Raw genomic sequence first — 27,200 nt, forward strand, 5'->3', positions numbered from 1 at the left:
AGAAGTGACTTTGTAGAGACTATTAGTCACTGAAAATCAACTCAAAGCCATTTAACGCTGAACTAGCTGATTATTTTGGAACAAGCTGTATGACCTCATGAAGCTGTTAGCAAAGAGTTGTGTTACATATTTAGCAAACACACAGTAACTCCTGTATTGTCCAAACTTCACACATTAATTTGAGCTCTCCTGCCAACTCCTTTTTAGCTGCTAACTGTGTCTGTCTACTGTTTGGTGCTGGGGGGCAGGTGGTGTGCACGGAGTCTATCAGGGCTGTTTTACAGGAAACAGCAGCCTTCTGCTGCTGGTAATGATGCTGATGAGAGCAGTTTTCTAGCTGGAAAACCTCCAAAAAACCAGAGAGCTTTGAGAGGCTAAAAAGAGAGCTGGAGGGAACTGCAGTGTTGGTGATAGTCGTCTGTGCTTTCATCACTTTAACTTTACATTAACATTACACAGGCTCCTTTGATCCATTGTGAATGTAAGAATACTGTTACCTGAGAACACACTGGTTTGTTGTTTACTATCCCAAGTGTTTGATATTAAATGCTAATACCATTAGAATGGGACAGTATTGCGCTATGAGCAGCCGTTGTTTGTTGAATGACCCTCACACTGTGTCAGGTCTTTGCTGAGCAGCTGCAGGTGGATGCTCAGTTCACCGTCCTTACTCACAGTAAGTAAAGGTCTAAAGCATTTTGTCTGGTGGATGTGGCAGCTTACTACTTTTAGCTGTTTGTCTTTCCTTGTTCCAGTTTAAGGCCCATTTGTTGTGTGGAGGCCACTTTTCCAGTGTGGTGTTATTCTGAGCAGACATATTCCTAATTTGGCTCCAATTCTGAAAGAGCTAGCCGACAGTGGTCCATGATCAAGGTGTTCTCCGAGGGAGAAAGTGGGTGCAGGACTGGTGGCGGCCCACACTGTTGCCCTTCCTGAGCTCTCCTTTGTGGGAAAGAGCCAAATAGATGCCTGGGTGCAACAGAGAGGAGTAAGTGGTGTAGTGATTCTCCTCCAAGTTCTCTTTCAGCAGACAGTCGTCAGAAAACTGCTCCTGGAAAAGACAGCCAGGAAGAAGACATTTGACCTGATTGTGTTTTTGTTCTGTTTTGCAGCCATGTAGCAGTGTTTATTAAGGGAAGTCTTAAATCCATCCTCATATAACACTATTTGACCCAGGTCTGAGACCTCAAAACATGAATGTACAGCATATCTAAACCATGCTGTACTACTGGTGTGAGCTGTGCAGTGTGCTACATACCGCTCCGTATGCCAGTCCATCTCCACTTATACACAGGTACAAGCCACTCTTGACTCCTCTAATTCCCACCACTCCACGTTTCATAGCAAACACCTTCAGCCAGCCTTGGGGAGATGGAGAAATGCAGGGTAAAGCAATGCATAACAATTCTTGTTCTCAAAAACTGGGTCTAAAATATTACACATATCTCAAAGTAAAAAGAAAAAAAGAAAACTGCACGCTAGTGAAGATACAGATTTAAAAAACACAACACATTAACACAAGATTATGGTGATGGGGTTCTAAAAGTAGAGTGAACTCACTGTACTCAGTGGGTTTGTGGATGCCTCTCACAAAACCGCTGGGTAGAATCTGGACATGGTAGCCAATCCCAGCACGGCAGTAGAGCAGCTGCTGTTTGAGCCCTTCTCTGATTGGATAAGGACCTGAACCTGCTTTACAAAGACACGACTGATTGTTTGGAATAGAAACTTAAACAACTAGCTGTTCTGCTGGATAGTTTCATCCAAAAGGAAATACCGAAAACAGACTGATTCCCTCCTGACAAAGTCTGTATAATATGAATATGAAGTTTCAGGCAACATGCACTAAAGTTTCAGCTGCTCTTCCAAACCACACGACTTGTGTTAGCTGGAGAAGCACGGGAGTAAGTTATAAGATAAATAACGGATCTATTTGGGTGTCCCAGTGTCGGGCATACTTAATAAACTGACAACTGAGTGTACGTACTTTGTATATGTGTGTGTATGCGTATGTACTCTATTTAATGTGCCACAAAATATTATTACAATCTGGCTATTTCTACAACTGGTCATCTGTCTGTCTGCTCAGTATAAATGTTTAGTTCAGTGTAAACGAAATGAGAAGTATAAATAAATATTAAAAAATATGCATGATATAAACATATTTTGCAGCTTTCATTGGGCTGTTTGCATGATGTGTAAGAGGTATTATATAGTTGTGTAGTAAGGGCAAAAGTCAGATTTAGTTTTGTGAATAATGTTTTTTTTTCATGTGGAGAGCGTTGGTTCATTATTATTCATTCATTATTATTATTATTATTATTATTATTATTTATTTTTGTGTAAACTTTATATAACATAATCATTTCTCCTCCTTAATAAAGTTGAGTTAGTTTGGTTATATAGTGCTATCCTTTAAGAATGAACACACACAAACACACACAGGTACAGACTCAGTTGCCAGTTTATTAGGCGAAACCACAGCGCTGGCTAAAACTAATGCAGTCTTGTACTACAGTCCAGCAGGGAATCAGAATGGTTCAGGTTTTGATTCATTTGATCATTTTGGAAGCTGTAGTTTGTGCTGCTGGTGAACTGTGCTGTGTTATTAGCCCACTCTCTGTGATATAAATGGGGTGGACAAAATAATCAAAACTGCAGTAAATGAACCTTGGAAATTAGGATTCAGAGAGCACCCTGAATTATATATATTTGAGGTACTTGTACTTCTTTCATTCAGTCTTTTCTTTTCTGCCACTTTGTTCTTCTACTCCACTATCTCAGAGGGGAGTATTGTAGTTTTTTATTTTTTAAAAGCGATGATTTGTTATTATTTTAATTATTTCATTTTTAATAATTTTGAGGTTTGAGCAAAATAATTTTTACAGACCAAACTTTGTATGAATAAGGAAAATAATCAGCAGATGAATCCGTAATGAAAATGATAAAATTATTAGTGTTAATCGTTAATGAGCTCCACCTCAACCATGTACAGCAGTACATCCTGCTTTTAGAGTCATGCACTGAGAACATTCATCTAATATAATATACAGTCACTTTCTGCACAAGTACTTAAACTTTTACTACTTCAAGTACACTCTCCTGATTATACTGATATACTACGCTTTTCTCCTCAACACCCACATAACCCTGTCTGGTGAAGTACCAATGGGTGGTAGAGATTTTGCCAATGTGAAACAAAGGAAATAAAGAAAACATTTGGGCTGAATACCAAATCATGTAAAATAACAAGAAAAACAAACAAACAAAAAGTCTCACAGGTGCTTGCTCACCTTTTCCTTTCAGCAGGGAGTCCCTCACATGCTGCTTCCAGAGACGTCTATGTTGAGTACCGAGGTCCTCAGGTGAAACCACTGGTTCTTGTTTCTTTGCTCCTGCTGGTCGCTCACACACACTGAAAATCAGGAGCAGCAGGAAGCCTGGGCGCAGCAGCAAGGACACTTTCATAGTGAAACACAACTGCCAGCACACACTTCCTACTTTTATCTCCTCAACGCCTCTTTCTACATTGAAGCAGTGACTGACAGGGACACAGTGAAATATTCAGCTGTACACCACATTATCAGTGACATATCAGTAATCCTGCCAACAACAGCCTCAACATGGTGTTGGGATGTTTTTTGGAGCTGCAGTCAAAAGAAGTTTTTTTTACTAACAAAACTAGTGTTAATCTGTTGTAACTGACCTAGTTTATAGTTTTACTTCGGCCACTTAAGAATGTTGAAAAAAGTTCAGTCAGGTAAACTTTGACTCTTTACTGTCTGGGTCCGGCATGCGTATATGAAGATGTTTTTATGTCGCCCAATCAGGCCTCTGACGGGCGAGAGACATGCAAACTGTCTGTTCAGTATCACAATCACTGAGATTGGAGAGTGAGCTGAGCTGATAGTGAGAGCAGGAAAATAATTAAAGGCCGAAGAACACACTCAGAATACAAACATAAAAAATACAGTTCAGTTATCTTGTGGAATGCTCCACACTTACTCACATTTTAGTTACTTAGGTTTGCTAACCTGACAGAAACACCACATGGCCGATATGTGGACCCCTGAACACTGAGCCACAAGAGCATTAACACTGATGTTGGGTGATCAAGTCTGGCTCCCACTCAGAGTCCTAGTTTATCCCAGAACTGTTGGACAGGGCAGAGGTCAGTGCAGACCAGTCACTATATGACTCAAATCTTCCTACTGTAGCCCTCGTGTGAAGTTTGACAAACTACTTTTTCACAAGGAACGACAATCTGATTCAGCATGTTTGTGAAATAAATGCTAATATATATTTGAGCATACGCCTGTGGAGTGGACTTTTTAAGAGTTCTTGATCTAATACACTCTGGTGATTCACAGGAGGTTTTCTTCCCAGATTGACTTCTCATGTACACCATCTTCAGTCAGCACAGTGTCTGATAGAACACAGCCTCATCTGAGATGACTAACAGCAAAGACATTTTAAGTTGTTCATAGAAAGATTCTTTTATTCATTAAATACTGGTTGTACATGGTCATAGAATCATGACAGACAAATGTAAGACATGAGGTGAATTCCTACTTCAGAGGCACACATGAACAGCATCCCTGGCAAGTAACTTTACAAAGAGCGACTGTTTAAACCTGCACAGATCTGCATGTTCTAATGAAATGTATGGTGTTTTGTACAGCAAAATCCTACAACCTAATATCATCACCCAACATGTTCAGGCACTTGTTATTTCTTTTAGTGTTGCAGCCCAACTTTGTAATTAACATGAAACACGGGTGTATTACAGATAGTGCAGCTTCCTAGTACTTAAAAAGTCAAATTATGATTAAATGAGGCATCTCAGCTACCTGTTTGTAAAGGTATTTGTCAGATATCATTGACAAATTGTCATCATTTACTGGTTTGTTATGGGACTCCCACATATTGTTCATCAATACTTTTTAAAAAGAAATGTCTGCTAAGGAATTGGTTAGTAATTCATGATCATTGTGGTTGTTACTGCGGCTGCAATCCCACCATGGCTGAGGGCTCTGCCAAATCATTTGAAACACTTAAAAGGTTTGATTAACTTGAATGATCACAAGAAATTGTAAATGTAAATGTAAATGTAAACGTCGGCTCACTGGGTTTTACATGCAAGTCAGTGTTGGTTTACTAACCCTAACCCTAGCCATGAAAAACGATGATCTGAGTCTGGAATGTGGAAACTCCATACATGTACAATTAAATTGTGATCAATTTAGCTCATATAGATTACATATTTCCTCTTTCATAGAACATAAAATAGAAGTTTGCCCACAGCCGTGGCAGGGCTAAGAGGCTCCTTTTGCTCTCAGCTTGGACAGCAGCATCTCATTCTTCCGACACTCCTTGTGACACACAAAAAAAAGAAAAAATATATCATCATCATCATCATCATCATCATCAGATACATGGATTTCCATTAGATTTTTTAAATCTCAAATATAAATATCACCCAAAAGTCTTTAAATGAGACAAAAACACAAATGACTCACATAACTATTTTTAAAAATACATTTTCTAAATGTTTTTTTCAACCTTTTCAAACATCTTTGTATTTTCTAAAGGACCTTTTTGGAACATTTTTTATAGAAACTTTGGCAAATATGTCACAGCAGATACTATTCAACACACGTCATCGATGCTTCATTGTTCCTCACCTCTTTAAAGTCCTTAACAGTTTTGAAGTAAAGCCTCTGCTTGTCCAGCAGCTCCAGGTACTCGTCATTGAGCTGATCTCTCCTCATTTTGTTCTCCTGCTTTTTCTTCTCCATCTGGAAAAGCAGACAGGCAGAAAACAGGCGTCACACAAAAGCTGCATCAGCTCGTATTTATAGAGCGAACCTGACCTCTGGGTAATTCTGCTTTATTATCCTGCAACACCTGTCTGCTGCTCGTGTTTCTTGCTCTGTTCTGTTCAGCAATGTCGCCATGTTCATGAGTGCAGCATTATCAAAAGCACAGAAATAATAGACACACTTGTGAAATTAAGACCCAAGTTATATACAACAGGAAATCCAGACCTTAATGCGACTCTGTTTGATTCCCTCCACTATTTGTTCCATCTGTCTGAGGAACTGCTCCTTGGCTGCTGAGGATGACATGGCCCTGGACAATGGTACAGCAAACACAGCTTAGAAACACACTGACACACCATCCAGTTGATAGGAAAACAGTAGTCTCTACTATACCATCACATCAAATACAATAGCATTTCATATTACACACACACACAACATTGGAGTTGATTTATACTTACTGTTGGAAGTTGTCGTGAATGGAATTCAGCAGATTTACCTACAGGGACGTAAGCACATCTTCATCAGTGTTAAGAGCTTATATCAGTCTGCTGGTGACTTTCACTTTTCTATCTTAAATTTGTGACCTACATCAATACTCACACTGGACAGTTGCTAAAAATCACAGATAAATCTGGATTCAAAGCCAAATTCTAGCAGAAGCAATATAATAAATGACTACTGTGGTTAACTACCTCCTTCTCCAGATACACCTTCTTGTCATCTAATGTGTTGTACAGAGTGAAGAACTGCTTTGTCTCTTTGTGCGTTGCAGAAACTGGGGAAGACAAGAAGAATCACCAGAGATTGAATGTCTTTGTTTCTGCTTTTTGGATACAAATAGTGTTGTCCATTTATGGTTGGAGGACAGCACATCAAGTGTTCTCCGAGCACAAATTCTGATTAGACCAGATACTGAGGAAGGACCCACCTTGGCTGTAAAGTTCAATGAACCTCTTCTGGTACTGGGTGAGCTCAGCCCGACTGGGCACCTCATCGATCTTCCTCTGAAAGATGGCAATCTCGCGGTTCCTTCGAGCCTAAACAGAGAGAGCGAGAGTCCAGAGTGATTCAGCTCAAACTGGAGAGTGTTTCAAATGCCCCAAGCTTTCTCATCCTTGCAACTGTAAATTGGACTCCTTAAGGTTTTCACTGTTTCCACATTTAATGGGCCGCAAAATGGTAGCGCATGAAATGTCAACATGCCTGTCCAGCTTCCAAAGGAACTTTATTCAAGGATTCAAGGAACTTTATTTGTCATACCAACACACATTTACACATGGGGAGGTACGAAATTACGTTCTCAGGTCCCAGTTTAAGCCACGATAAATATATAGAATAAAATATAGAAAATGTTAAAAAGAAGTACTGGGAGAAGAGCAGTATAAAATAAAAAACATTAATAAAACAAATTAGTCACATCAGTTACAATGTAAATTCAGGCACTGAAATAACCTCAAAAGGCTGCGATTCAATATAGTCAGAATTATCAATATTCTGTTTAAGCTTAACAAATAGAGTATCTATAACTTTAAAAACTCCAAACCAACAATGAATGTATCCTACTAACTAAGTGCAGTTGGACAAATACACAATATGCCGCTTTTAATGACTACTGCGGTCTCAAAGTTATTTAACCCCCCTTGACAAACACCCTTAGTACTTAGAGCCTTCAGCGTTTAGTATGCGCCTTACAGTAGAAACTGAAACCTCAGTGCCTGCTGCCACCAGGACTGCTGCAGGTCCTTTGCAGTCACTCAAGGATTTCTGGCCACCTGCCACGTCCAGGTAGTGCAGCCGGTGCTCCTTTAGCTTTGAACTTGTGAACTATGCTTCCCTCGGTATATCTAGGAGCATTCAGTGCCTTTGCAATCTTTTTGTATCCTTTTCCTTGTTTGTGGAAGGCAGTGATCTCCTTTCCTAACTTTTTGGACAATTCGCTTGACTTACCCGTATGTCTTACATGAATTCAAACATCACAGTGAACGAACCCTTAGCCAGTCTGTGTATTTGATGTGTTCGATCTACAGCACACCTAATGCGACTAGAGGCCCATGATTAGTTGCATCAGGTTTAAGACAACACCTGATTCGCAAATAAGTGCTCTTATGTGGGATTCTTATTCAGGGGGTTGAATAATTTTGAGGCTGCAGTCATTAAAAGTGCCAGATTGTGATATTTGGAGAAACCACCTGGAATATTAGTTGTGTTGAGCTATTTAAATTGTTCTCGTTTGACTTGTTCATTGAACCCAGCTGAATGGCTTGAATAAGCATCTATATGTGCTACAGAGCTCCATTGTTGTCCAAAAACTATTAAAAACAGCACACTGTTGCACTGGTTCGCACATGTTCACTCATTACCACGAACACACACACTGTGCTCACTAGTTAATTTTGACTCAATCCTACACACACATCCTGCTGCCCCAAATGCTCCCTTGAACACCACATGAGGATTCATCGGCTGCTGACTATACTGAATATACTCAATAGTCCCTGATAAATGTAAAATGTGCAGAAAACTAGCCGTAAAAATCAAATACTTTGGCATCAGTACATCAGACATTCATCTGATATTGAGAATAGCCAGCCAAGCTGATCTGCAAACTAACCAGTAAATTACACCATGAACAGGGTGTTTATTTGTTGTTTTACTTTTGGTACTCTCAATTTGTCTCATTCCTATCTGTAGCCTGTTATCTACTTCTGTGACCTAATTGCCCAGAGATCACCCCAGTTCCATCTAATCTTGTATTATGTTATGTGAAGTAGTTACCATGAGCAGACGGATCTTCTGTAGTTTCTCTTTGTCTGTGTTGTACTGTTTGTCTATCAGCTGGTTCCTCTCCTGAGAAAGAAACAAGAGGGGAAAAAAAAAGAGTGCAAATAAAACAAATGAAGTTTTATTTGAATGGATTTCTTTCAGGGATAGAAGGCTGCTCACAATCTGTATGTGATTATACTGTATATGACATATGCTACAATAGAATATGTGTTGGATAGTGAATATAGATTATAATTCTAACTGGATATGTACCTTCTCTTCCTCTGTATTCTGTCCTGATGCCATCTTCAGCTCCTCAATGTTCTGCTGCAGACGGGCCATCTCTTCCTGAACGCAATATCCACACAGTAAAGAAACAATCAGTACCGATGTCAAGCAGAATTTAAAAACTTACTTTTTTATTTTCTGTGTGAACATCCAGCAGCGTTAACAGGATGCAGAGCCCCAGAACATATGTATGTGTTGATGTACTCACTCTGCAGTGTGTGCGGAACTCATGCTCCTGCTGTTTCAGGTTCTCATTCATTGTCACCAGAGCCCCGAGCTTCTCCAGCAAGCTGTTCAACAGAACAAAGTATTGTTAGACTGTCCAATCAATCAAAGGTCACAGGCTTCAATCCTTCACTTGTGATACATGAAAGTTAACATAACGCCTCATAGAACTTAGAGTGATCTACTGTTAATATTGTGTGCTTATGTATACTGTCTGTAAACTTCCTTCTTCCTACATTTGCATCTATGTGCAACACATGAAGCCCTTACAGCCTTTCAGCCAGTCAAGTTTCAGATTTCTCCAAAATATTTCCACACTCTTGCTTTAGCCCAGAGAGGGGAGTAAATATCCTCATCGTCTTTGCTTTGGTTTATTCTGTGTTATTTTTACTGTCAATTAGTCTACCTGTCAACATCATCTGCTTCTCCGGAGGGATTCCCCCAAGTCTGTGCCCCCGGTCCGCCCACCTGTGTTGGAGTCTTCCTCCTCTTTTACTGTCCCTGGTTTCAGAAATCAACTGAAAGCCTGCCTCTGTGCCTCTTACTGACCTGTGCTAACTCTGAGGCCCTAGTTTAACTGTATCTGGGATCTGAGCAAGTCTTTCTTTCTTTTATCATTTTCACACATTCCTTATCCTTAATCCTGTACCACACATAGTTCCTTTGTTACTGTCTGTTCTGTTTCTCTCAGTTGTAGACTAGTAAGGCAGAGTGGATCCTTGAGGGTAAGTAAGTGTGTTCTGGTTCTTTTATTTATGCTTTGGTGCCATCCGCAGCCCTCTCCCTTTGTTATCTGCCTCCTTTCTTACGGTTTTGTGTCTGACTGAGCAGAGAGCTTGTGCATTTACTAACCACTGGTCCACTAAGCAATAAACAGCGTTTTCCTAATTACATTGGCTGTATGTTGCTTCTCTCATCTCTAGACACCTACAGGGTTGGAACACTTTCTAAAAAAAACTACAGATTTCTCTAAAGTATTTGAGTATATAGTAGAGGGTATTAGATCAAATTGTGCAATGTTGTGATGAAATAATCCCTCAAATGCTGTTGTGAGACTGTGAAATCTACTGAATAACATATCAAATGCCTGCCATGAGCAGAATATAAATTCTACAGCATGAGCTTTACACGTTAAGTTCTGTCAATGCACCACTTCTTGTCGATCAGCTGTAGCATGCTAGTCAGGTAAGCACGATTACTTGAAATAAAGATGGACAGCGATCAATGTCAAATGAATCCTTCTCTCCGCAGTGTTCGGGCAGCCTCTCGCTGCCGATTCAGACTGTGCCAGAGTAACAACTAATGCTGTAAAAGTGTTTATCACAAGTCATCATTTTTCTATTTTAATAGGATAAATATCATACTTTTTGTTCTGGTATTTTACCATGTGTTTTTCATACCATTAAATCCCTAGTTATTAGTACTCAACGTTAAAATGCTTTTATTTGTACTCTGTTTTGATGTTCTCGTTTCATTGCACCTTTCACACAGAACTTTGAGCTCTGATGACTCCTTATGTCCTCAATAAAACTAAACAAATTGCGCTTAATAAACTTTAGCTTTTTGCCTCCTGATAATGGGTTGTTCTCTCTTCTTCAAGTTCCCGAAGCACAATTACTCTCAATCACTAGTTTGTTTGCTGGCCATATATCCAACAATTGTATTAGAAGTCATATAACTGTGTATCCACTCCCATTTCAATTTTGAACTTTTAAAGAGGATCTACGTTCCAAAGCAAATCTGAAGACAAGCAGCTTTTGGAAATGAAGGAGGAACATTGAGAACTAAAAGAAACCTCGGAGGGAGATTCATTGTGTCATGAGGATTAAAAGACACAAAGAAGTCATAGATAATTATTCTCCACCACTCACCTGCTGTCAGCCTGTTCCTCCATCTCTTCTAAAGACTTCAGCTCTTTTTCCAGTTTCCCTGAGTTTTCTTTAGCCTGGGAAGATACAAAAACGCCTGCTGTATGCCATTTTTGCCATTGTTTCAGCTTCATTTTTCAAAACATAAATCACTCAATGATCATTTTCCAAATCAATAATGAATGGCTTATTGTAATGTAATCAATATAATTTTGTAACACACAAATTCTTCAGCTATCTCTGATACAGTTTAGTGCTTGAAAAACAAATCTGATTGATATTCCACTGTCAGTCTTCCACAGTCATTAATCTACCAGTATACTACTACCACCAAACAGTTGCTCACACATGGGCAAACTCAGCTGGCTGCATTTCATTTAGGTTGGTCTTACCTCCATCAGTTTTGTCTTGACGTCATCACAGCCCATTTTCTCCTCTGCATGCTTGGCTTGTAGCTGTCAAACATATAAAAGTTCTTGTTACTGATAGTCAGGATGCCTTCCTTGATTACTGCTGTAAATTATGGTAAAATTCATTTTACAACTGTTTCAGCACTAAGGTGTCCATTTTGTGTCCTATAAGGTTACGATTGTGTCTTTATTATGCAAACAAACAGAATAGGTTTAAGAGCAAAGCTATTGACACTGCAATCAAAAATGTTTTATAGCGAGTAAAATACATTTCTGATCAAAAATGTATTAATGAAAATCCAAAAGTTTTTGTTTTTGAGCTGAGTCTTGTGGGTGGGGCCTACGCTAAAAGTAGTACGACAAGTCTATTTTAGCAAGTCGACCTGAGTGACAGGTTGGCTCCAGATTCAGCTCGACAACCAGACATCCAAACCATCCTAAACTTTTGGATTCAAAACTTTTGCAAAGAAAATGTTTGGATTTGAATTAATACATATTTGATCAGAAATGTATTTTCAGTAAAACATTTTTGATTGCAGCGTGGAAAGTTTTGCTCTCAAACCTATTCTTGATGTTTTTGATGCAAAAAATTAACTTCATGGTATCCTACCAGGGAAATGGATGCTGACTGTATACAGTGTAGAAGTACTGCGTATATTATTGTCTACTCTATGAGAGGTCCTCTGCCCTATATTCTACATGCGTATCCTGCAATTTAAAAAGAAAAATGCACGTTCTGTAATGTCTCCAACAAACTGCTTTTACACTTGAGGATAACGGTGAATCTGGTTGTAATTAAGTGTTTGAAACAGATGAGGACAGGGCATGGTATGAGTTAACTGCACAGTGCACAACAGTGAACTGCAGACCTCCTCCAGCTGTTTAGTCTTTTGCTGGATCTGTTTGTTGAGTGAGGCCACTGCCCTGCGGTGTTGCTGCAGTGGGCCGTAGCGCTCTGAACGCTCCTCTGATGACAGCTCCGACTGCTGCAAAGACATATGGGAGGTACAGCGTATTACAACAAGAACATGCCAATAGAAACTAGCCATAGTGTAAACATTTTTAATTCAAGTACTGGGTCACTACAACCTGCTTAAACAAGTATGCTGTGTTTTGCAAATGCCTCTACAAATGAAAGCAGTGACCAATATATATTTACCTGTTGCATCATAATTAGAAAAAAGGGTCCTAAAATATCTTTTTCAATGTCATTTGAAGTGCCCACTAAGTTGCAATTGGTGTGCAGGGTCTCTAAATTTGTTCTTTCAGTAAGATCTAATAATACTGACTTCAGGCACTACCAGTAATATGAATGCTGATGATCTGAATGTCCTGTTGTGTCTGTTTCCAAAGACAGGTGATAGAAAAGGGGGAGGGGTTATCTTACAATGAGAATCATCTTACATCTGCTCCAATATGGTACATCATTATCATCTGTGACTGTTGCTCACCTTCTCAGCATACTCAGAGGCAATCTGTTTGATCTCCTCAGACTGTAGTCCCACTATCTGACCCACTGCACTTGCTGTCAGCTTCCCCTGCAAGTCAAATTCCAGTCAAATCCGACATAATTGTATAATTCAAATGTATGCTTTAGCCATTTCGTTATGGAGTTTACAGTGAATGCAGTGATACAAAAAGATTATCAATAAGAAAAAAATGCAGTAAGCAGACAAAGCTCAACTGAACATATAATAATCCTGAGACTAGAGAATACTGCACATAACATTAAAAAGAGGAGTTAAGGGGTATTAATATTATTAACCTAAAGCAGCAGATAGAATGTAGTTAAGAAGAGGTTTGTGAAGTTTGAGCCCAGAAAAGCAGAGGAGCAATGTGGCGATTCAATTCTCAGCAGCGCACAGTTGAGGAGAAAAACTACCAGACAGAAAACAGGCTTTTACCTACCTCTTCATTTGCCATGGCAGACATGCTGGTCATCAGGGTTTTGATTCGCATCTAAGAGAGAAACACAACTACAGTTACATCACATTTTACGGCAGTCAGCTCAAGGTCAAGTTCAAGTTTATTTGTAGAGCACAATCTCATACAGCAGCAACGTCCTTTAGAGAGGGTTGAAATAGTGAAAAATAGACACACAAACACAAAGACACACACATACAACTAAAAAAAACTAAACATAAGGACACTTTCTACGCACTCGTCTTCTCACAGGTGATTTAAATGAATGAATTAAACTATGAATTAGGCATTTGTAGAGTTATGCATTCTGTATTTACTCAGTAATAAACCATGCATAACCACAAGTTCAACTTTTTATGATAATGATGATTGACTCACTGTTTACACATGATCTACTGAAGTTTCTAAATTCTCATGACTTTAAAATATTACCATATTTTCTTTAACCTACTCTCTTTAGGGCACATCATGTTTTACATGGCAAGAAGACACTTCATGAACTGCAATACACATTTTTTAAATCACAATACATTTTGATAGTTATTTCACTGTTAATTCACTGCTTGTAGGGGTCTCTGTTGACTCTCTGCACTCTTATTTCTGCTACTTCACTGTATCGTACTGTATATCACTGTATAAAGTACCTACCTCCTCCACCGCCTGCATGTTGTCTTCTTCTGACATCTCCGCCATCCCAAGGGGCGCCGCCTGAGAGCCACTGGTCAGGGAAACCCTCCTCTCGTCCACCTATAGGGGAGACAGTCTAGTCATTCAAATGTGTTCAAATACTCCACTCATTTAGCACCGCACTTCTAGAATATTATGAGACTCATGACAGACATAAAAAGAGTCAAAATCAATGCAGCAAAACCAGAGATATTGTCTTCTTTGTTCCACAGATTCTTATAGTTTGGTTCAGGGATTCCCCAACACATGTAAACACACTTTGACGTGGAAAATCAATGGATTTCCCCTTTAACAAAGTCAATACGTCCGTCTGATGTGTTGGGATAGAGGAGAAGCATACAGCAGTATATCTTACTGTATACACCAAAAAAGCGATAAAAGGAATTGAAATGCTCTCTGCTAACTGTTCCTTTGTAAAAGCCAAATCATTGAAACACTTACCTTGTCTTGTTTGGACTGTTTGCTGAATCCATATCGCCTATAGAGAGTGAAAAACCAAGGTGTGAAAACAAAGTCAGCATTACCTTTTCCCCCAAAAGGAGTTTTTACACATCATGCATTACATCAACAACATATCAAATGGCAGTAATCCAGCATAGAGATAAACGGCCCCCTCAAGACAGGACTGCTGGGATCAATGAATGAATGATTGAATGAATGAATGCATGCATGCATACATACATACATAGACAGCGTCAAAGCCACACCACAGTTTGCATCCAACATGCCTAAAATATGTGAGAGCTGTTTCCATTCTCTGACTGACACGCTTAACCACAAAACACAATGCTGTGAGTAGAGGCTTGCAGAAAACGAAAGCCTTATATGTTCATACACTACTTACAGGAGGAAATCTGACATTCTAGTTCAGAGGAGGGGATGGGTGGATGAATGAAAAAGCAATATGTCAGACAGATAAGACATGACATGTGTGGATTTAAGGCTACAACAACATATGACTGGGGTAAAAAGTCAGCAAAGCAGTGACAGAGAGAATGTTTTCTTATAAGAAAGGAAAGGAAAATGTTACATGCTATAAAATTACATTATACACATTATTACAGAAAACATTATTACAAAGATTTTACACAAAACGCCTGCTTTGAGCTAGATGCTTAAGGGGTTGGTGCACTCAAATTATGAAACAACACATTTTCTAGGGCTGTAACTCTTTTGTAGTCACGTCCATGGTCAACTATTCTGCCAGTTTGGTCTATAAAATTTCAGGAAAAGATCCAAAATCTAAAGTTATTCAATCTACCATCACATCAGAAAGAGAAAAGCAGCAGATTCTTACAATTGAGAAGCTGATGATAGGGATTTTTTGGCTTTTTCGTTAAAAATAAATTGAAATAATAAACTTATATTTCAAACAAAAAAAGTTTTTCCAGTATTACTGTCCCTCATACAAAACCCTTACAGCTTTTAATGGAACTACTTATTAAAGAAGAATGAACCACTGACGGTGAGGTTTATGGATTATTCAGAGAAAAGGGGACAGCGAAGCTGTAAAAATACTACTTTTTAAAACGCGCTTTTTCATTTGAATCTTTAAATGTCTTCAAGCATACAGCACATCTTTATTAAAGGCACTGTCAGTGATGAAACATGCAGCTTGTATAACAGCTTCCTTCCTGAGTAGATGCAAACAGATTATGTGAAACGTTCTCTGAACATGTCAGAAATGGCAGGTGGCAGAAATGGTGATGGTGAACTCTACATACTTGTCTGGGGAATGTGTGTTTATCTGTCCCCACGGTGACAGCGATGGTGTGGACGGTGTGGACACCAGCTCCTTCAAATTTTGCTACATTTTTGCTTTAATCTGTGATATTTTTTCCTTTGTTTCCGATAACCCATCTTAGACCTAAGGCTGCTCGTTGGTAATGTCTGGTCGCAGGAAAATGGACTGGACTAGATAGGAATCTGACTGACCATACAAAGGGAAACACCTGTACAGAGACCTGCCTACATCCCAACACCACGTCCAAACTAGGACAGGCAGGATAAGGAGAGTTGGTGGTAACATCAATGACGCCTGTTGTCAGGTGCAGTCATAGTCGATAGACAATATTTCCCAGATGGTGAGCTTGTAATGTGAAGATGAAGACCATATTATCATCACTACTTTATGTGTGTAGCAAGAAGGGACGCATACTTGCATTTCATTGTGCAATGCTGTGTTGTAAAATGACAAATAAAACAACCTCAATACGTTGGCTGACGAATATTTTATATAATATATACGTCTTAAAGCCACTTGGGCAAAAGATACAGTAAAAGTGGCATAGCACACACACACAAAGCTGATGTAAAATCTTACCTGCCATATTCCAACAGAGTGGAGTGAAGCCTGGACTCCTCGTCGACCAGCTCCCCTGCATCTTTCTGCCTTTTGTACTTCCTCTGGGGTTTGTACACTTCCTGGAAGACAGTGTTCGTTTGAAGCAATGGAATTTAAATTCAGTGTAAAAAGTAATAACTAATAGATGGATCAGTTAGAGAACGTATGTTATGTTCTTTTTGTTTTTGAACATACAGTATAATCAGCAATTATGTACATGTGTTTACCTCAATCAAGTCAGTTACATAATTTATGTAATGTTATGGTTGCTGGTGTAGTAACTCACCAATACATCCAGAACTGCTTTTACTGCCTTGTCTTTTCTCTGGTGAAACTCTTCATCCTAGATCACAGGGTTTCACAGCACATGCCCCCAGCTCACAAGTCATGACAATTTATGTAAGACAGCCTAATAACATTTTGGTTTACATGTTAAACTGTAAAGCTAAGAGGGAAATTACCAACACTCACCGGCAAAATATGGCTAATTCTGAATTAGTCATTATTTTGAAAAGGAATGGCATATTTTTTCCTTGGTGTAGTCATTTTTAATTAATATCTAATGCTGTCATTTCTACAATCTCATCTTAATTCTTTGTGGAAGAGCAGGCATCTAACCTCTCAAACAAGTCATAAACAAATTGTATGAATACGTGACAACATGAGCAACATTTCAGATTTACTTTGCTTCAATTGGATACTTGAAGTTCCCAAATTAGATGAACTACACTGTTGCCCATAAAGTTGGAATAATTGTTCAATACCCCCAATTTTGTTAAAGCCTGAATACACAGTTTGCAAAGGTTCATTGTGGTTTAAGTTTCACTGTGATATGTTTGGAAGAGTTTGATCAATAATGTTGAGAAGATATACACTTTATTTATCAAGAATAAATCACATTGTCACAATCATTTCATGAGAAGAGGTAAAAAAACATTTTATTCCAACTTTATGGGCAACAGTGTATAAACCTATCAATGATCCAGTATTCAAATAACTGCAAATAATAAATAACTGTAAATATTCCTGTGGGATTAAAAGCACTGACTAGAGTGGGTGCGATCAGCTCCGGTAGGCGCATGGTACAGAGGAAAAAAAACTCCATTTGGTAGGTACACCTTGTCAAAATTAGGCCTAAACCTATATGAAACACATTCGCATGACAGACAGAGGAAGTGGTGACAAAATAAATCATGTACAGACATTAGCCCTTACAAAGCCGTTGGTAGATAGTTATTTACAGATAGCTATATATGACCAGGAAATCCAAAGTGTGAGTTCATTTCAAGAGGTTGAATGTTTGGATGTGTTTTGCTGTAACATGTTATATGTATATACATGTTATATGTAAGTTGTTATGCTGTGTTGAAATAAACAAAATGTTCAGACAGTCTCCTTTCTGGTTTTTCTGACACATTCAGAATCAGAATCTACTAGCTGTCACTCCACCAACCACTATGACAAAGTTGTGGCTCTGTGACTGATTGGCACTGTACTGTTACCTCTGGGAGGTTGTGGGTCTTCTGGAACTGAGAAATTGAGTAGGCTCTCACATAGTCGCCCATCTCTTCCCTGGTCTCTATGGCTCGCTTCACCAGCCACTGGCAGGAGACACAACACACAGCTCATCAGAGGCAAGATGAAGCAAAGGGCACTTGATACAGCGCAGACTTCTGCAAACACTGAATGATAAACTTGGCTGTTGTTTGAATTGGATTTTCTAGCAAAAAAGCACGTGTCCCACATTTATGAGCTGATAATGAAGTCCAACAATAAGTAACCAAACCAAATGTTATCAGCCCACATACATTGTATTCAAATTTGCCAGACAAACAGTTATGAGTTAAAAAATACATTAGTCTGATGGAGGCCAAAAAGATGTTGAGGACAAATCACAGACAGAAACCACAGAAAGTAAATTTGTCTGACTTTATCATTATTACACTCTTTAAATGACCTCCACAAATAGCCATATTTGATGCTGACTATTGACACAGGAAGAGTCTGTACCTCTGTCTAGGATGAACTGTCTCACCTGTATCACAGGAAAAATGTGAATAAAATCAAGCCCTTGGATTTGATGGGGTTCCAGGCGATGAGGGCACTTCATCTTTGGTAGCACAGACACTATTTTCTCTGTCAGAGAACTGCAAAGAGAGAGAAAGCATTCGTCACTGACTGAATCAATCGTTTCGCTACAATGACTCCAGTTACTGCATTGTTTTCAAAACCAATAGAACTGATGGTCAACCACAAAAATAAAGGCAGAAAATAAGACTTTTCCTTAGAAATCTACTTTAACCTTTAGAGTTATTATGAATGGAGCTTTCAAGAGACTTACATCAAATTCTCAAACTTTTTTTTTGTTATTACATGATTGTGCATGCAAAATAATTCAGTTTCAAATCAAACAGGTTACAAAGTGAAAAAAAGAGAAAAGTACGATTTCCCAGCTTGTCATATTTCTTATCAACTAACAAAGGAACTGGGTAAGGATGAGTAAACTAGGCGTCCTGGATACAATAAAATGCAGTAAAACAAAATGATAAACATACAGTAGCCTGAGCAGTAAATATGTTTTGGCTACAGGTCCCTAAACACTGCGATCCGTGACCTTGTAGTTTCAGTGTAAGCCACACGGTGAGTTTAATAAAATCTTGGTCACTATTTGTGTCAGACTGCACGATATCAAATTTGATGTCAGATTGTGTCAGATTGTGTGATGAATGTCTGGTGAATTAGTGCTATGAGGTAAACAGAAATAATGCAAGGAGACACAAGTCATCAACTTGTGTCATCCACCTGTGCTATGTTTAAAAAAATCAGCAAAGGAAAGTCCAGCTTTGTCCCAAGAGCTGGTGCTGTTTTATCTTATAATTGTATTCAAAAGTGTTTCCTACACTGTCATGTCAGTCAGTATATTCTGCATCATCTCATGCCACATTCTGATTGGTTGGTTTATAGATGTGGGTTGTAGCTGTAGTTCAAAAAACAGTTCAGACATTTTGACTTAAGTTTGCTTTTTGTTACTGAAGCTTTAAACCAGCCACCAGTGGACATGTCTCACACTGCTAACAAGAAACCCAATTTCAGATTGATGACCAGACCCCCCCCCCCAGTGCATAGGGGCCTTCAGGAACAATCAGTGAGCTAAGACATCGCGTACATTTTCTGGCCAATGGTTGAGTTTTCTTGGAAAAGAAGATCCACATCGATGTCAAAGTTACACGTGGTGATACACCAGGTCATGCCACCGACCACCTAAAGAGGAGAAAAGGAAGAAGAGAGGACATTTACTGTTGTGATAGATCAGTGGCACTGTCCACAACTTCCTGATTCGTGGGTGTTTAAGTTAAGTTAACAGAACTGCAAACCTTGTATCGTTATCTACTGAACAAGCATAAATAACTGGTAATGCCCCTTTTCAGGATGGATCAGGGAGTTTTCCCCAGAACAAGACGGGACATGAGAGGGGAAAGAGCACAAACCTTATCAAAAGGTGACAATCCTTTGATCCGTGCCCTGAAGTATCCAGCTGCCAGCAGGAGCTCCAGGATCTCCGCCAGCTTCACGGTCTGTTCTTCATCCTCTCGGGTTTCCACCTGGGAGCCAAAAACATATCATATCATATACGTTACCTCTGTAGAAACAACCTTCACCCGGGCTGCTCAGGCAAAAGCACTGAAGTCCACACAGCAGCAGAGGTGCTGTTTTTGTCCAACTCGGTTAAGTTAGCTCGTGTCTGAAGAAGGAATTCGTGCAGAGGACCGTTTTTTCGTCGAGTAATGTCCGTGTCCCTAAATATTTCCGTTCTTCAGACTATTTTTGAACTTACTATTGAGACTTTCATACTTGGTTAAATTCTCAATTCGCCAGTTATGTGCTGGCTTCTCAGCTGTCAGCTCCTCGGTTAGCTAACCAGTGTCGGTGTTATTTGTTGACATGAAACATCTTTACACAAAACGCCTCGTTCTCGTGCTGAGAATGTGCTCTAACTGATTTTTACCTGAATGAGGTTGCCCTCTTGGTCATACTGGGCACCTATTTTCGAGCCAGTTCTCACTCTTTGGAAAACGGACGTACTTGCCGCCATGTTAAACGAAATGTTGACACTGACGAGCGGTCACATGACCGTAACACGTGACGGGCAGGCCACCCTTGTTATTCTCGTACCGTTTTCATTGCGGCTGTCCACGAGAAGAGGCGTTTTAACGGGTGTTATCTCATCTAGTGTTTGTCCTCTTTATACATTCGTGATTTGAAACCATACACGGTGTTTTAAACGGTGCAGTGTCCTGCATGCCCACTTTGAGCCAGCAGAGGGAGCAGCAAGATTACAAACCGAATAAAGGTCTAAATAAATACTTTCTATGACAAAATAAAGTAACACAGACGTCATCATTTCCACATTATTACTCGAATTTTAAGTTAAAGACTGCACAGTCTCTGTAACATTTGGTGAACTTATACCGTAAATTCTTCTTCTTCTTCTTATGTTATTATGATGATTATTATTATGAGTTATTCTAGAGAATAACTAAAAGGAAAAATAGCAAAGCGTTTTTGGATTTGGACTTTATGCATTTATTTCATTTCTAAATTAAATTTTTGCTTATTATAGATTGTATTCTTTAAAATGTATGTTTGTTAAAAAAAAAAAAAAAGCACAGTTTTCGATTAAATCATATGCGTTTACCACTTGTACAAACGAGAACAGGTTTTGTCTATATTTTACACATTTTATATTTTCGTTTCCAGTCATTGTTTTGAAACATATCCCCGTACATTAATAGTTCAGCATTGTTGTAATTCTTTGTGTTTTGCATTGTTTCATCACAGAGAGAAAGAGGGAGGACAATGGAGCTATTTTGCGACAGTGCTGTTTACATTTTGCGGCGATGAATTTTACGACAACGGCTCCGTTTACGACACACGTGTGTACAGTCCAGTCCGTTCTACACCGGCGGTGTTGAGTGCAGCATGGGTAAAGTCTCAAAGAAGAAGATGAGTAAAAAAAGTGGGGGAAAGCGCTGCAGGGGTGCAGATGAGAGCGCAGCGGTGAGGACAGCGGTGGTCTACGATGACGACGACGAGGAGAAGGATTTTAATGAAGCAGATGAAAACATCACCAGTGAGGAAGACGAGGAAGGCGGCGAGGATGAACGAAAACATCAAAAGCTGCTGGAGGCCATCAGTGCTCTCGGTGGTAAGAGGAAGAAAAGGCTTGGGGAGAGGTCCGAGGCGGCTGTCCAGATGTCTGAGTTTACTATCAACGCGGAGGGGGAAGGCGAAAAAATTGACCTATCAGACCTCATCGGGACCATGGAAAAAACACCCGCTGTCTCAACCAAGGCCAAGAAGCAGCTGAGGAATCTGCAGCAAAGTAAAAAGACCATCGAATGCCCTCTCACAAAGCAGGAGAGCGAGAGGATCCAAAGGGATGTGTCTTTTCAGAAGACAGCCACAGAGGTGACCCGGTGGAAAAGTATCATCAAACAGAACCAGAGGGCCGAGCAGCTGGTCTTCCCCCTGAACCAGGAGCCCTCTGGCCCTAAACCCATGGAGAGGGTGGTGACCACCTGGAAGGCGCAAACCCCACTTGAGCAAGAGATCTTTGCCCTCCTCTCTGCCAACAAGCAGCCCATCAATGACCCCATCTTGACCCATGCGGAGGAGGCCTCCATGAGGGCGATGAGCCTTGAGGAGGCCAAGATCCGCCGTGCAGAGCTGCAGAAAGCCAGGGCTCTGCAGTCTTACTATGAGGCCAAGGCTCGGAGAGAGAGGAAGATCAAAAGCAAGAAATACCACAAAGTGCACAACAAGGCCAAGAATAAAGAATTCCTGAAGAAGTTTGATGAGATGGTGAAGTCAGACCCAGCTGCTGCCTTAGAGGAGCTGAATAAGATAGAGCTGGCCAGGATGCAAGAGAGAATGTCGCTGAAGCACCAGAACAGCGGCAAGTGGGCCAAGTCAAAGGTAATCATGGCCAAGTACGATGAGGGGGCTCGCAAAGCCATGCAGCAGCAGTTGGAGGTGAACAAACAGTTGACCCAGAAGCTGGTGACTCCGTTGAATAATGAGGAAGAGGAGGAGGAAGCAGTTGATGCAGAGGTGCTGCCTGATTTTGTAAATGATGCAGAGCAAGGACTGGATTCTTCAAATCCCTGGATGAGAGGAAAGCTCTCTGAAGATCCCTCTGAGAAAGAGATAAATGACAATGTTGATCTTGGAGCAGATGGTCCTGGGGAGGGAAATAAAGTTGAGGAGGAAGAAGAGGAGGAGGTTGAAGAAACAGAAGAGGAAGCTCTCCTCAGAGAGTTTGACAGCAAAAGGAAACAACGTCAGGCACAGGCTGACACTGTAACTGGAATATCTATGGATGACGAGGAAATGGAGGAGGATAATAAAGCTGCAGCAGAGGGTGCAGATGATTCAGACAAAGAGGAAGAGGAGCTATCAGAGTTTACAAGCCTTTTCCAAGGAATAGCAGATGGCTGTCAGGTGGCTGAAACCACCAAGGATCGGACAACAGCAGACGACAGCCACCCAGACACTTCAGCTCAACTGGAGGAAGGGCTGATGAGGATCAGGACTCTGGAGGACACTGAACTTTGCGGTCAGGAGGAGTCAGTCCCTGATAATGCTCCTGTTCAGCCCCAGCAGCCACCAGCCACAGAAAAACTGCAACCTGCAACTCAAAAGGCCGGCAAAAACAAAAAAAAGAAGAGAGGGATAGAGCTAAAAGAGGTTCTCACCAAAAAGACAAAAGTCATCCAAGTCCCACTCACCCCAACCGTCGAGGACACTGAGGACACTGAGTGTGAAAAGCTGGATCAGAGGGGGCTCATTAAAGAAGCCTTTGCAGGAGATGACGTCATCTCAGATTTCCTTAAGGACAAGAGGAAGGAGGAGGATGAAGGGAGGCGTAAGGTGGTGGATCTGACGCTGCCTGGGTGGGGCAACTGGGGAGGGACTGGCCTGAAGCCGTCTCGCAAAAAAAGCAGGAGGTTCAGGATTAAGGCAGCACCACCTCCACCCAGGAAAGATCGACGTCTGCCTGGTGTCATCATCTCGGAGAAGAGAAACAGCTCCATCAGCACCCACCAGGTGAACTCGCTGCCCTTCCCGTTTGAGAACCATGCACAGTTTGAGAGCACCATCCGCTCTCCACTGGGCCGCACCTGGAACACAGAGCGGACAGTTAAAAAGATCACCAAGCCAAAGGTGGTCACCCAGCTGGGCGCCATCATTGAGCCCATGGCTCAGGAGGAGCTGATGAAGGACAAAAAGCATGTGTCCGCTGAGAACAGCAGTAGCATCGACTCATGGAAAAGAAAAAATTAGCAACTACTATTTCTGGTTACTCGTACTCACTGGGTAAAAGTAAATGAAAAGTCAAACTACCGCAGCAGGTTTTTAGTCAGTCACCACTACTGTGCTACTCTGTAGACATTCAGTCTTGTGTGGGTCTGTGTGAGAATGATCAATTTACTTGAGTCCATGTAGAAATCTTGAAATGAAAGTTATGTGGTTGACAAATACTGTAACTCATATTTTTCTGGAGCTTTTCATATTGTATATTTGATATTACAATCTGGTAAATAAATTAAAGAAAGTCAACCAAGTATGTAAGAATATTTGAATAAATACCACCTTTGGAGTTAAAGAAGTGGTCACAAGATTGTGTGCTGAATTATTGATGGTTATATTCTTTATTTGCCCAGTAGTAAGATGCATTATACCATACCTCCACGTACCACATTAATGCTGTCTTACTTGGCTGCACAACTAAAGCATTATCTAAGAGCAAGAAAAATCTAAAATGAAAAAGTGGAACCAATTTGTCATGTAGTTCTAATGTATAAAAGAAGTTATTGTTGAAACTCCACAAAGCCTGTTGTAGTTTCTGGTGGATCATGTAAAATGCTCCTTTATTAAAGAGGTTGTTACTCATGTAAAAATATGTGAGTATTAACAGCAAAATGTCCCCAAAGCATCAAAAGAATGGCTGCGTTTAAATACTATTTTATTATACATCTGTATATTCTATTCCTGAAGTATTTTTACTGATTCATTTATGTCTAAGCAACATGAATTGGTGCTTATTGCAACTACTTCATGTAATGGGAAGTTCAGTGTACTGTACAAACATATTGTATTATATATAGTTATTATTATAGTTTTCTAGTGCCTGAACTAGGTTAAGTAACTGGTGACTAAATAAATGGAGTGGAGTAATGATGAACACATTTTCCTCTGAGATGTAGTGGAGTAGGACTATAGCACAGCAGAGAGTGGAACTATTACATACAGGTAAATCTCATGTGTACTGTCACTGACAAAAGAGCCCTTCAGTAAATGTACTTAGTCGCTATTTTAAAGTTGAGTGCAGAACTTTACAGTTAAGTTTAGCCAAGTTCTCTTAGTAAAACACAATAAATCTGTCAAGTTAGATTACAAAAAATGTAAAATACGGTGTATGAAATGATCCGCAATGAATGTGGCACAGCTTAAAATTCAGCAGAGGCACAAAGAGTGGTGCTGATATATATTGTATGATGACAAGATGGAAAACATTTAATCAGCTGAAAAGTAAGGTTAATACAGGGCGAGTAGCAGTTACACAATCCAAAGAAGCAAATTTAGGGCTGATCCTGAACAGTAGCAGTACCAAATTTTGGAGGAAGCATGACTATCCTCATGATGCCAAATTTCAAAGCTTTTTGGTTATTGACTGAAAACTAAAATGTGTGGCGTGATTTGTACTGTTTACTCATTCTGTAGTCTGGTACTTAAAGATTACGGCTGCTGGATTTTAGAAGCATTTAACGTTTGAGAACTGTGGCTTCAACATGCTTATATTGCTCAAAGTATTGTCAAAGATATACAGTATAACAGTACTTAGTGTTGATACTAAAACTAAGGTATTATAAAAAAATAGTACACAGCTCTATTAACAATAATATATTGATCTGAAACAATAGTTTGATTAATCGATGAAAAGAAAATGAATCAAGCTAATCAATTTACTCATCGAGTCTATTATTTAATCAATAATAATCCTTAGATGCAGTCTGATAGATAGATAGATAGATAGATAGATAGATAGATAGATAGATAGATAGATAGATAGATAGATAGATAGATGGATAGACTATTTTCCTGCTGTCAAAAAAAAAATTGCTCATATATTTCTATATATATATTAACTTTAACATAACATTGAGCCTATTTGAATGGTCTGTAGACATGCTGCAGCCTGGCCACACTGCATTCAGTACCTGTGAGAGTATAGGTTGAAGAGGGTCACAGTTATGAGTCACACGGTCTCCAACAACAGCATTTTAGTTCAGTTTGTGCTTGACTTCCTTCCCATCTTTTTCTCAGTTGATTTTCAATACATTTGTAAGGCCATGCAGCAGTGTCTAAAAGAAAAGCCATTTCAGTTGGGTTAAACCTTCACACATGGGTGAGGGTGCATGCTTTGGCACCTGACATCTCTGTATTTCACATGATAGACACTCTATTAAAGTGGGGGATCCCATAATGGACTATGCATCAGTTCAGGTAATGGTTGTCAGCTTGAGTGCCCAAGAGGCAGAGGAGAATTCCATTAGAAACCTTATAGTTACTAAATCAGTCACTCTCCACCTTCCTCTCTATCCAACTACCTCTTTGGGGCAATTACAGCTTTATACAGCTTTCAACAATGAAAAGAGACCTAGTCCTTGGACTTACTCCTGTCTGCTGGACTGCAACGAGATCAGACATGATTCTCATTCAAATATATGCAGGTTAATGTGTCTGTAAATCAGAGGGTTAGGGGTATGAATGGCTTACAGCTTTCAAGATGGAACATGTTTTTCTCCATAATGCCCATTTTTGAGACTTGCTTAAATATTTATTTTGCGAAGAATGCCTAATTCCTTGGTTGGCTGTATAGCATTTAGATGCAAGACTGGCTTATATCCTGCCCCCTGATCAGTTACTGTAGTGTGTTATGGCTATGAGGTGTTACAGAAGAGAGGGTTATATTATCGTATTTGTCATCACGCTGAGTTGCCTAATACCAAACCAACTGAAGAACAGAAGAACAACAGTTGCTGCCTCCTATGGACAAGAGTAGATGTTCAAAGTTGCAGTTTTATTTGCTGTTTCATGACAGTGAAAGAGGTTTGTGCATGAAACAATCTGATAGAGGGCTCTTTCTCATTTCCCACTGCAATCCAAGGCCCAACTCCATTCCCACCCTGACAGGTGTAAGATTAACTTAGTTAGGTGCAGAGCCGCTCATGCACACCAAATTAAATTAATGGAACAAATTTCCCTCCTAATTAAGATGAAAACACGTGTCAGTTGTAACCTTGCTGAGCACTAATTATGTACAAATGATTTATCATCTGTTTCGTCCTGAATAGCAATGGGCTCACCTCTCCGATAGCCCTGGCTGGCTGTTAAGAGATGGCCCCTGATTAACAGTGACAGGTTGTGCTGCGAAGAAGCTGCACGTCGCCAGCCAGCCAATCGGAGCCTGTCTGAGCTCAGACTCTCCTCCCTTCCATTAACCTACATTGAGTGTGCAGCTGAGCATCACTTTGCCTCAGCTCTCCTTCTTGTTTCTCTCCTCAGAATGAAAATAACGTACATTTAAAGAGGGATGGGGGGGGGGGAATGTGACTGATGCAGGCTGATGAAGCAGGGAGGGATGAGAGTGGTAAAACCTGAACCAGTGATGAATCCCACTGGATGTGCTGTGTGTGTAGAGACTGGATTAGAGCGTGCCTGTATGATCCAGCTAACAGGGGGGTTTTAACTGGCTCTCCACCTCAAATAACAAATTGAATAAAGCACAATACAGTCAAGCTCA

At 40.0% G+C, this 27,200-nt stretch overlaps 3 protein-coding genes across 3 annotated transcripts; 1 reads left to right on the top strand and 2 right to left on the bottom strand.

The window, feature by feature from the left end:
* Positions 1-868: 868 nt before the first annotated feature.
* fgf9 (fibroblast growth factor 9) lies at positions 869-3,468 on the bottom strand. The gene is made up of 4 exons (XM_070838323.1): positions 3,294-3,468; positions 1,561-1,689; positions 1,259-1,362; positions 869-1,051 (listed from the first exon to the last, which is right to left on the bottom strand). Exons 1-4 carry the CDS (start codon positions 3,466-3,468, stop codon positions 869-871), a joined length of 591 nt encoding a protein of 196 aa, XP_070694424.1.
* Positions 3,469-4,486: 1,018 nt separating this feature from the next.
* ccdc93 (coiled-coil domain containing 93) lies at positions 4,487-20,426 on the bottom strand. The gene is made up of 23 exons (XM_070837864.1): positions 20,340-20,426; positions 19,822-19,935; positions 19,500-19,594; positions 18,369-18,480; positions 17,836-17,934; positions 16,620-16,676; positions 16,313-16,413; positions 14,431-14,467; positions 13,951-14,049; positions 13,288-13,338; positions 12,831-12,917; positions 12,249-12,365; positions 11,362-11,424; positions 10,973-11,046; positions 9,085-9,166; positions 8,862-8,936; positions 8,601-8,672; positions 6,754-6,862; positions 6,518-6,600; positions 6,284-6,321; positions 6,048-6,132; positions 5,685-5,798; positions 4,487-5,372 (listed from the first exon to the last, which is right to left on the bottom strand). The coding sequence occupies exons 1-23, from the start codon at positions 20,424-20,426 to the stop codon at positions 5,316-5,318; spliced, it is 1,908 nt and encodes a 635-aa protein (XP_070693965.1). The 3' UTR covers positions 4,487-5,315.
* An 867-nt stretch (positions 20,427-21,293) lies between these two features.
* Positions 21,294-24,048, top strand: LOC139208316 (U3 small nucleolar RNA-associated protein 14 homolog A). The gene has a single exon (XM_070837954.1). It carries the CDS (start codon positions 21,314-21,316, stop codon positions 23,675-23,677), a length of 2,364 nt encoding a protein of 787 aa, XP_070694055.1. The 5' UTR covers positions 21,294-21,313; the 3' UTR covers positions 23,678-24,048.
* Positions 24,049-27,200: the final 3,152 nt, after the last annotated feature.

The sequence above is a fragment of the Pempheris klunzingeri genome, chromosome 10 (assembly GCF_042242105.1).
Source record: "Pempheris klunzingeri isolate RE-2024b chromosome 10, fPemKlu1.hap1, whole genome shotgun sequence".
Lineage (NCBI taxonomy): Eukaryota > Metazoa > Chordata > Actinopteri > Acropomatiformes > Pempheridae > Pempheris > Pempheris klunzingeri.

Coding starts and splice junctions, on each gene's coding strand:
- ccdc93 (XM_070837864.1), bottom strand. CDS start 20,426: ATGGCGGCAAGTACGTCCGTTTTCCAAAGAGTGAGAACTGGCTCGAAA. Junction 11,425..12,248: donor AGACTAAACAGCTGGAGGAG/GTCTGCAGTTCA, acceptor TATGTTTGACAG/CTACAAGCCAAGCATGCAGA. Junction 8,673..8,861: donor AGAATACAGAGGAAGAGAAG/GTACATATCCAG, acceptor TTTCTTTCTCAG/GAGAGGAACCAGCTGATAGA.
- LOC139208316 (XM_070837954.1), top strand. CDS start 21,314: ATGGGTAAAGTCTCAAAGAAGAAGATGAGTAAAAAAAGTGGGGGAAAG.
- fgf9 (XM_070838323.1), bottom strand. CDS start 3,468: ATGAAAGTGTCCTTGCTGCTGCGCCCAGGCTTCCTGCTGCTCCTGATT. Junction 1,690..3,293: donor CTCCCTGCTGAAAGGAAAAG/GTGAGCAAGCAC, acceptor TTTGTAAAGCAG/GTTCAGGTCCTTATCCAATC. Junction 1,363..1,560: donor CCACAAACCCACTGAGTACA/GTGAGTTCACTC, acceptor CATCTCCCCAAG/GCTGGCTGAAGGTGTTTGCT.